At 49.9% G+C, this 10,405-nt stretch overlaps 1 protein-coding gene across 1 annotated transcript; it reads left to right on the top strand.

Annotated features, from left to right (window-relative positions):
- The first annotated feature begins 2,050 nt into the window (after positions 1-2,050).
- RPL19 (ribosomal protein L19) lies at positions 2,051-6,021 on the top strand. The gene is made up of 6 exons (XM_012451934.3): positions 2,051-2,118; positions 2,968-3,074; positions 4,037-4,159; positions 4,709-4,829; positions 5,338-5,448; positions 5,809-6,021. Exons 1-6 carry the CDS (start codon positions 2,114-2,116, stop codon positions 5,930-5,932), a joined length of 591 nt encoding a protein of 196 aa, XP_012307357.2. The 5' UTR covers positions 2,051-2,113; the 3' UTR covers positions 5,933-6,021.
- The last annotated feature ends 4,384 nt before the right edge of the window (positions 6,022-10,405 follow it).

The following is a 10,405-nucleotide window of genomic DNA, read 5'->3' as shown; positions in this document are numbered from 1 at the left end:
CAGAGGCTGGTAAAATCAGATCTCATGACCTTTGACCTAGAGTTGCTCCACCTTTACCCCTGATTTAGGGACAAACATCCAAGGTCTGGACTCCACCCGCCATGACTGGCAGAGAGAAGATGAATAGGAGATTCTGGGCAATAGACCTTGGTGCCAATTTGGCTCAGGCTGCTTCTGGTTGTATGGCCCTGGACAAATCACCTCTGTGAGCATCAGTTTCCTCTTCTCCTATAAAATGGGGTTCCTGGTACTGTGGACTCTGTGTCACCTGGGATTATTGGGAGGATGAGGGAGAATTAAATGAATTGCTGGGTTGTTTGGAAAAGCTGTAAGGTGCAATGAAAGGGTCAGTCATGACAGGAGGACCCAGTTCCTTCCTACTCCACCCTTTCTCCTGCTCCACAGAAAGGAGAGATGGAGAAGACCCTCTCCAGGTCAAGTGACCTTAAAATAAGGCCAGTTTGCTGTGTTCTGCAGGAGAGGAGACTATGGGACTCCTCCTCCTCACTCAATTCTGATAACAAGTGAATGGGCAGCCTGTCATTTCTCTGATCACATCACCTTGGGGAAGGAGGAGCAGTGAGTGAAGATGAAGCCTCTTAGAAACCTTCCAGGAAGAGCTCCAATCCTGAGCAGGGTTTCCACCTGCCCCTTGGAGACAAGAAAGGCTGGCATAACCGTGAAAGCATGGGCTTTGCACTCAGAGATACCTGCGTTCTCAATCTGTTACCTCAGCTGTAAAATGAGGACGACACTAATTGTGTTGTTGTGAGGAAGTAGCATATTGCTTCCCTTTCTCTCCTACTTTCTCAGGCAGGAAAGTTGAGATAAAAGAGATAGGGTGATCAGCGGGAACCAATCATGAGTTGGTGCCTCAATTCAGATGTAGACTTCTTAAACCCCAGAATGCTCTCCTTGGATTTTTGCATTGGGTGCTCCAGATCAGAAGAAAAGAACTGAGTGGTCCTGACTTTTTTTTTTTTTTTTTTTTTTTTTTTTGAGACAGAGTCTCACTCTGTTGCGCAGGCTGTGGAATGCAGTGGCACCATCTCGGCTCACTGCAACCTCTGCCTCCCACGTTCAAGTGATTCTCCCACCTCAGCTTCCCAAGTAGCTGGGATTACAGGCGCCCGCCACCACGCCCGTCTAATTTTTGTATTTTTATTAGAGACGGGGTTTCACCTTGTTGGCCAGGCTGGTCTTGAAATCCTGACTTCAAGTGATCCGCCCACCTTAGCCTCCCAAAATGCTGGGATTACAGGCGTGAGCCACCGAGTCCAGCCCTTTTTTTTTTTTTTAAATTTTATTTCCTGCAGTCATTCGTCCATGCAACCAATGCAGTATTTCTCAGGTGTGTTCGATCGAGGATCCATGTCTGCCACAGTACAGTTGTGAGCCAAATGAGACTGGTTCCCACCCTCCAAGAGTCGGCTGTCTTAATGCCTTCCTTTGCTAACTGCAAACGTTACCTCAAGTAATTTTCACAACTGGATGCCAGAAATATTGGGATTAGGTCCACTTTACAGAGGAGGAAATTGAGGCACCAAGACATTAAAGACCCGCAGTGGCGTAAAAACACTAACACCTTTTAGTGATCTATTCTGCACTCCAGGGGCTTTGAATCTACTACGAGAGTGAATGAGAGGTCACCTTTGTCTGATATCTGCTGTCATTATTCTCTCTCGCTTCTTTAAATGATTTTTTTCCTGCTAATAAAACACGCATCCACAACCCCCTGAACGCCCACAAACACCAGGCCGCTAGCAAAATCTCTCTCAGTCCGCCTGCGCAATCCAGCTGACTTCCGGTTACAAATAACCACGTGATCGGGTAACCTTGCTGCGCATGTCTAGTAGGAAGTCGGACTATACCACTTTCCCTACGGAAGGGGTACACTTTCTATGTTTTTAAGTTTAAAACCGATTTCCTATATTAGATGTTTATCATTCTAGGTCTTTATGGAGGCCATCAGTGAGTTTGGGGTGGCGGAAGATGAAAGAACCAGACAGGAATACAGACGAAATTGGAGCGGGGTTTGGGCTCTCCCCTTCGCAGATAATGGGAGGAGCCAAACCCAAGCGAGCTCTTTCCTTTCGCTGCTGCGGCCGCAGCCATGAGGTGAGGGCCGGTGGTCTCCCGGCGGTGATGACGCGTTCCGGCAGGGGATGATCGGGCTTGGGACCGCAGCCGGGGTTAGGGGAGATGAGATGAAGGCCGCCTTAAAGCGGCGGGTCTCAGAGTTTGGGGTAGGCCGTAGCACACTCGTCCCGGGCCTCCGGAGTGGGGGGAGCGGGGAGCGTCGCAGCCGCTGAGATCCAGAGAGGCTGCCCGGGTAGGCGCCGCGCTGCACACGTGTCGGGTCGACCCACGCGGGCAGAACAAAGGCAGCGAACGGGACCGAGCCGTGGGCCCTTTTTTGCTGGGCACAACCGGAGCCTAGCAGATCACTGCTTTCACGTGACGTAGGGCAAGCCTAGCGTAGGCCCCAGGCCTCCCACTGCCGAGTGAGGTGATTGACGCTTTCCACTCCTTTGGCCACTCAAAAAGGAAATCTCTATGAATGGCCGAACGTGGCTTGTTACTGTGATAAAACGAGGAAATGAGCCCAGAAAGCAGAGTAACTTGCCTGCGTTTCTAGACTAGAAATCAAGTCTACTCACCTCGAATATTCTTCAAATGCTGAGTACCAGAAATGGCATAAGCCCCCTGTTCATTTCAATAAGTCCCTGGCGTGACTTTCCAGAGGAGAGAAATGCAAACATGAGGCTCAGGGAGGTAAAGGCATAGCTTGGGCTTCAAAGTCTAAACCCAGGAGGGCCAGCTGCACAGCCCAGAGCCTTAAAAATTATTTAGGGAAGAGTCTTGAGTTCGCAGCCGTGGTGTGGGTGGCAAAGGGCGGATCTTGGGGACGTTCATTCTTGCCCAGGAGTGGCTTTCAGGGTCTAATAATGTTTTCTGTGTGTCCAGTATGCTCAGGCTTCAGAAGAGGCTTGCCTCTAGTGTCCTCCGCTGTGGCAAGAAGAAGGTCTGGTTGGACCCGAATGAGACCAATGAAATCGCCAATGCTAACTCGCGTGAGTACCTGGGATCTGCCTCTTCACCCTGTCTCCTTCCCTTGTCCTGCATCAGATAAATGATAACACAGTTTTGTTGCCTTTTTTTTTTTTTTTTTTTTTTTGAGATAGTAACTTTGTTGCCCAGGCTGGAGTGCAGTGGTGCCATCTTACCATTGCAACCCCCACCCCACTCCCAGGCTCAAGTGATTTCTCTTGCCTCAGCCTCCTACAAGTAGCTGGGATTACAGGTGTGCACCACCATGCCTAGCTAATTTACTCTTTTTATTTATTTATTTTTGAGACGGAGTCTCACTCTGTCACCCGGACTGGAGTGCAGTGGTGAGATCTCAGCTCACTGCAGCCAGATCCAAGCATTCACACCCAGGTTCACGCGATTTTCCTGCCTCACCCACCAAGTAGCTGGGACTAAGGCGCATGACACCACACCTGACTAGTTTTTGTATCTTTAGTAGAGATGGGGTTTCACCATGTTGGCCAGGCTGGTCTCAAACTGCTGACCTCAGGTGATAACGCCCGCCTCAGCCTCCCAAAGTGCTGGGATTACAGGCGTGAGCCACCATACCTAGACTGTGTTGACTCTTTACAAACCTAGGAAAGCTCATTATTCAGGGGATGTATAAAATGGAGGAGTCATTGTATCAGGCTTGTTCTTTTGAGTGTGCTCTAATATATATATAAAAAGTAGAAAAGGCCAGGCATGGTGGCAGGCATCTGTAATCTTAGCTACTTGGGAAGCTAAGGCAGGAGGATCATGAGCTCAGGAATTCAAAACAGGCCTGGGCAACATAGGGAGACTGTCTGAAAGACAAAAAGTATCTCTCACAACTTCTGTTGGTGAAGGAAAAAGAAAAGATAGAGGTTTTGTTTGGTTTTCGGAGGCAAGAAATAAACAAGTTGCAGTATTTCTATCCTTTTTGAGACCATGGGGCCAAGAATGTGAGCAGTGTCTCTGCTTTCAGGTCAGCAGATCCGGAAGCTGATCAAAGATGGGCTGATCATCCGCAAGCCTGTGACGGTCCATTCCCGGGCTCGCTGCCGGAAAAACACCTTGGCCCGCCGGAAGGGCAGGCACATGGGCATAGGTAAGAAGTAATGGGTGCTGGCATCTACACTGAAATATATTCAAGATCTTTGCACTCTGTCTCATCTTGAGCCCGTTTCTTACTCCTTGATATTTGATGTATTTTCTGCCTGTGCAAATCAGAAAGTTGGTGCTGGTATTGGAATTGAGAGTATTGCTGGTAGGAGGTCACATTCACTAAGTCCCTACCTACAGTATGCCAAGGATTCTGCTGGGTCCTTGAGAATGTTGTCTGCCTAAATCTAAAATTAATTTCTAGTGTCAGAATGATTGAGGGAAGCTCCTTACAACAGGCTATGCTGTTTTGGTTCACTGCCTGTTAAACCCACATTCTGTATGAAGGGAATGGGGAATTACTGCCATGTTTATGCTTCCTTTAAAATTGAGTAAATGAAGGAGCTTAAGTAGTTGGGATCATCATTGGAAAATGGAAGTAATGCTACTTAAAATGAGGTTGTGAGGATTAAATGAGTTAAGGACCCTGACTTGAAACTATATTCATTTGCTGTATTAGAGACAGTGGCCCATTCCTAACTCATCATCTCCACAGGTAAGCGTAAGGGTACAGCCAATGCCCGAATGCCAGAGAAGGTCACATGGATGAGGAGAATGAGGATTCTGCGCCGACTGCTCAGAAGATACCGGGAATCTAAGAAAATTGATCGCCACATGTAAGCCACCTTCTCGGGCCCAGTACCCATTTGCTGCTTTGATGGCTTGTTCTTTCATAGACACTGTCTTAACTGGCCCTGGGTAGGGAGCTTTTTTGTTTTTTTTTTTTTGTTTTTTGTTTTGGAGTCAGTCTGTCTCTGTCTCTCTCCCAGGCTGGAATATAGTGGCACAATCTCAGCTCACTGCAACCTCTGCTTTCCAGGTTCAAGCAATTCTGCCTCACCCTCCCGAGTAGCTGGGATTACACACGTGTACCACCACGCCTGGCTAGTTTTTATATATTTAGTAGAGATGAGGTTTCGCCATGTTGGCCAAGCTGGTCTCAAAGTCCCAGCCTCAAGTGATCCACCTGAAAAAAAAAAAGTCATGGTTTGGGAAGTAATTCATGGAACAGTAGGAGAAAGGAAAGGAACATACAAGCTTAGTGATCTTGGGTGGAGGAACAGCTCACAAAGCAGCCTCTGATCCATCACCGACCAGCATCTCTTCACTCCGTGTACCCTGCAGGTATCACAGCCTGTACCTGAAGGTGAAGGGGAATGTGTTCAAAAACAAGCGGATTCTCATGGAACACATCCACAAGCTGAAGGCAGACAAGGCCCGAAAGAAGCTCCTGGCGTGAGTTTTTTCAGGAATTGTCATTACAGTCTTAGGGGAAAGTTCTTTGACCTTTATTTGGAGAGTTGTTCTTAGATACTTAAGAACATTGTGCCGATTCCTAAGTCTTGACTTGCTCACAGTCTGTCAAAGGAATACAGCTATTCCATTAGAGGTGTAACTCCTCTGTCCTGTACACACCCACCCCTCCTGTTCTCATAGGGACTGTAGAGGTTTAGTTGAAGCAGGAGCCCTTTGTGGTTCCAGCAACTCATTCCTGAGGCTACCTAGGCTCAAAAAGAGAGGTCTGGGCATGTGCCTTTATCTCCCCAGCATCTCATCTCTTCCCAAACTGACCCATCTTTTCTCTTCTCTAACCAGTGACCAGGCTGAGGCCCGCAGGTCTAAGACCAAGGAAGCACGCAAGCGCCGTGAAGAGCGCCTCCAGGCCAAAAAGGAGGAGATCATCAAGACTTTGTCCAAGGAGGAAGAAACCAAGAAATAAAAGCTCCCCCTTTGTCTGTACATAGTGGCCTCTGTGATTACATAGATCAGCCATTAAAATAAAACGAGCCTTTATCTGCTTGCAAGGTTTTTGGCTGCTCAGTGAGGTTTTTTTTTTATTTTTTATTTTTTGAGGCAGTCTCTGTCACCCAGGCTTGAGTGCAATGGTGGGATCTTGGTTTAAGCGATTCTCCTGCCTCAGCCTCCTGAGTAGCTAGGATTACAGGCTCATACCACGACACCCAGCTAATTTATGTATTTTTAATAGAGACAGGGTGTCACTTTACCATGTTGGCCAGGCTAGTCTCGAACTCCTGACCTCAGGTGATCACCTGCCTTGGCCTCCCAAAGTGCCAGGATTCTGCTCAGTGAGTCTTCTACCTTGTTTTAGTGGGATGTAGGGAGAGAAGGAATGGCTTCTATCCAAGCCTCCAAAATACTGTGCTTCAAACTGCCCTTCACAGCACCAGTGGCACCTAAGAAGTTGAGTGTTGGTTGGGACCAGAAGTTAGTTGTGATGTCAGTTAAGGAATCACATTCTTTACAAAAGCCATAGGAAGCACTTACCATCCTTATGCTTCTCAGCTGACGAGTAGGGGTTGCAACTGGGACCTGAGCATGGACTACTGGTTACTGCCTGTGCTGTCATTAAACAGCTTTATTGAGATATGGTTGAAACTTAGATGGAGTCGTTCCGTCACCCAGGCTGGAGTGCAGTGGTGCGATCTCCCTCCTGGGTTCATGTGATTCTCCTGCCTCAGCCTCTCAAGTAGCTGGGATTACCAGCATGTACCACCACACCTGGCTAATTTTTGTAGTTTCTGGTAGAAATGGGGTTCCACCTTGTTGGCCAGCCTGGTCTTGAACTCCTAACCTCAGGTGATCCACTCGCCTCCCAAGGTGCTGGGATTATAGGTGTGAGACACTCCACCCAGCCCCCCACCCCTTTTCTGAGGAACTCTTCTGTTGGGGTGACCAGTTGGCACCTTTCAGGGGATGCAGTAGGCCGATGGGAAAGGGCAAGACCTGAGTGGGAATGGAAAGTTGGCTGTGGTGTCAGGGCCAGCAGACCCCTCCTACCTCTGCCTGTGGTGTCATCCTGTATGGGGGAGGTGGGTAGCAGAAGGCAGGGATGCCCACACTTAGAATATGTCCCAAGGAAGTCGGGCGCAGTGGCTCACACTTGTAATCCCAGCACTTTGGGAGGCTGAAGCAGGTGGATCACCTGAGGTTAGGAGTTCAAGACCAGCCTGGCCAATGTGGCAAAACCCCACCTCTACTAAAAAAAAAATTGGCTGGGCACGGTGGCAGGTGCCTGTAATCCCAGCTACTCGGGAGGATTACAGGAGAATCACTTGAACCCAAGAAGTAGAGGTTGCAGTGAGCCAAGATTGTGCCATGGCACTCCAGCCTGGCAATAGAGCAAGACCCCATCTCAAAAAACAAAAGTCCTGAAGACCCCCCATCATATGCATCAGATCCTGGGATGAGAAGGCACTGACTTCTGGATCTCCCTTGCCACTGGAGCAGCGGCGTATGTTTTACCCATTAGCTCTTGCCCTTTGAAGTGGGGAAGCTGAGGCCTACCAGGGCACGATGGCTCATGCCTGTAATCCCAGCACTTCAGGAGGCTGAGGCGGGTAAGTCACAAGGTCAGGAGTTCAAGACCAAGCTGGCCAACATGATGAAACCCCATGTCTACTAAAAATACAAAATTTAGCTGGGTGTGGTGGCAGGCACCTGTAATCCCAGCTACACAGGAGGCTGAGGCAGAGAATCACTTGAACCTGGGAGGTGGACGTTGCAGTGAGCCAGGATCACACCACTGCACTCTAGCCTGGGCGACAGCCAGACTCCAAGGAAAGGGTCTTGGCCAAGCTCCCAGCTTGGTGTGTGGGACACCTGCTTCCCGGGCCTGGCCCAGAGGAGGAGGGGTATTGGAGACTACCCGCCCCCAGCCCCTCCATGCAGTAGACCCCTCCTAGATGACAGGAAGGAGAAGCTGGGTGTGGTGGCTCATGCCTGTAATCCTACCACTTTCAGAGGCCGAGCAGGAGAACTTCCTGTCCCCAGGAGTTTGAGATTAGCCTGGGCAACATGGCAAAAACTTATCTCTACAAAAAATAGAAAAATTAGCCAGGAATGGGGGCGGTGTGCCCCTGTAGTCCCAACTACTCCAGGAGGCTGAGGTGGGAGGATCACCTGAACCCAAAATGTCAAAGCTGCAGTGAGCCAAGGTTGCACCACTGCACTCCAGCCTTAGTGACAGAGCAAGACCCTGCCCACCCACCACCAACCAAAAAAAAGAAAAAAAATGACAGGAAGGACCGGGTGAAGTGGCTCACATCTGTAATCCTAGCACTTTGGGAGGCCGAGGCAGGTGGATCACAAGGTCAGGAGATTGAGATCTTCCTGGCCAACAGAGTGAAACCCCATCTCTACTAAAAATACAAAAATTAGCCAGATGTGGTGGCACGCACCTGTAGTTTTAGCAACTCGGGAGGCTGAGGCAGGAGGATCGCTTGAACCTGGGAAGCAGAGGTTGCAGTGAGCTGAGATCACGCCACTACACTCCAGCCTGGGTGACAGAGCTAGACTCCGTCTCAAAAAAAAAAAAAAAAAAAAGGCAGAAGAATGAGGTAACCCAATATAACACCCTCCCGGGATTCCAGAGCCTGCAGCACAGAAGCTGGTTTCCACCCTGGACCAGAAGATGGTGCTGCTCGCTCACAGGTCAATGCAGGTGGCCGCTGAGTTGCTTTTCTGGTTCTGTTTTTGTTGTTTGTTTTGTGGGGTGGAGGAAAGAGATCGGTTATGAAGTTGTAGGAAGCTACCTCTTGGAAGACCTTGGGTTTCCCCACTTCTTTCTGAACCTCACCCCAGACCTGGAGTTGACTTCTTTCCACCGTGAGCCTCCAACCCCTTCCCAAGCCACTGCCTAGGAGGGACCGGCTCCCATAGGAGTCCCAAGCAGAAAGAACTCCTAAAGTAACTGCTGGATCTTTTCCAGGTCCTGTATCCTTGAGAAAATCTGATTAAAAGAGGTCTCCTCTTGTTTCCTCACGAAGAAAGGGAAAAGAAAAGATGTATCCTGCTGGGCACATTGTTGCAAGCCTGTAATCCCAGGTACTCTGGAGGCTGAGTGGGGAGGGCTGCTTGAGCCCAGGAGTTTGGGGCTGCAGTGAGCTATGACAGTACCTGTGAATACACACTGCATCACCCTGGGCAACATAATAAGACCCTGTCTCTAAAACAAAAATAGCAAAACTAATTTGTGGGCTGGGCATGGTGGCTCACGCCTGTAATCCCAGCACTATGGGAGGCTGAGTGAGGCGGGTGGATCATTTGAGGTCAGTAGTTTGAGACCAGCCTGGGCAACGTGGTGAAACCCCGTCTCTACTAAAAATACAAAAATTAGCCGGGTGTGGTAGCACACGCCTGTAATCCCAGCTACTCAGGAGGCTGAGGCAGGAAAATCACTTGAACCCAGGAGGCAGGGGTTGCAATGAGCCGAGATCGAGTCACTGCATTCCAGCCTGGGCAACAGAGCGAGACTCTGTCTCAAAAAAAAAAAAAATTGTAAAAAAAGATGTGTTTTTTCTTTCAAGAGCATATAAGTGTCTCTATCATATAATTCCACACCCTTTCAAGGAGCTCATGACCCACCCCCTCACCACATAAAGAATCCCTGAGCAAACCCAACCCTTGATTTTCCAGAGGAGGAAACAGAGACCTAGAAGAGCCAGTGACTGACTCTTCTGCTGTGCTCAGCAGTGCGGCAAACAGGCTAGGGGTGGGGAGCTAGGTTGGCACAGGCTGGTGGCAGACACAAGTGGGGCGAGCAGAACCGCGGTGTTGCACGAACACTGGCGCCTGACTGATTCCCGGGCTGCAGTCTCCCAACGTGGGAGGGTGTGATTCAGATAGGGGTGCAGCAGAGCCACTGAGCACAGCTGCTACTGCAGGGCCGTGAGCTGGAGAAGCGGGTACGGGGGCCTGGCCTCCTTCCAGTGCTGCCTCTGAGGCTACAACAGGGCTAACCTAGGCTGGCTTCCTGAAAAGCACAGGGAGGCCGAGGCTGCCTTCCTGCACTCCTCGGCAAGTGCCCCCACCTGCCCAGGCACTGGGTGGGCAGGGGGTGAGAATGGGGGTGAAGAAGGTTGAGGGGCCAAAGGAAGCAGTGCTAGCAAAATGGATGGGGTTGCACAGAGGGACTCACTGTGTCTTCCCCCCACCTCCAGCATCCATTTCTCCAGACTCCCTCCTCTTTCTGCATCTCCCTGAAGTCCAGGGAATCTTCTTCATCCCACACAGTACGTGCCAGGTGAAGCTCAGCCTGTGGGTAGTGGCGGGGAATGAAGGTCACATGTGGATCAGAGACAACAGAGCCAAATGGTGGGATGGCATCACCAGTGGCTTCCTAGACATCTTTTGCCCCAGGCCAATGGTGTTGCTGTTCCGTCCACCCCGAGTG

Source organism: Aotus nancymaae, unplaced genomic scaffold (genome assembly GCF_030222135.1).
Source record: "Aotus nancymaae isolate 86718 unplaced genomic scaffold, 86718_ANA_hifiasm-v0.15.2.pri h1tg000089l, whole genome shotgun sequence".
In the NCBI taxonomy this organism is placed as follows: domain Eukaryota; kingdom Metazoa; phylum Chordata; class Mammalia; order Primates; family Aotidae; genus Aotus; species Aotus nancymaae.
This window is presented reverse-complemented; position numbering and strand designations above follow the sequence as displayed.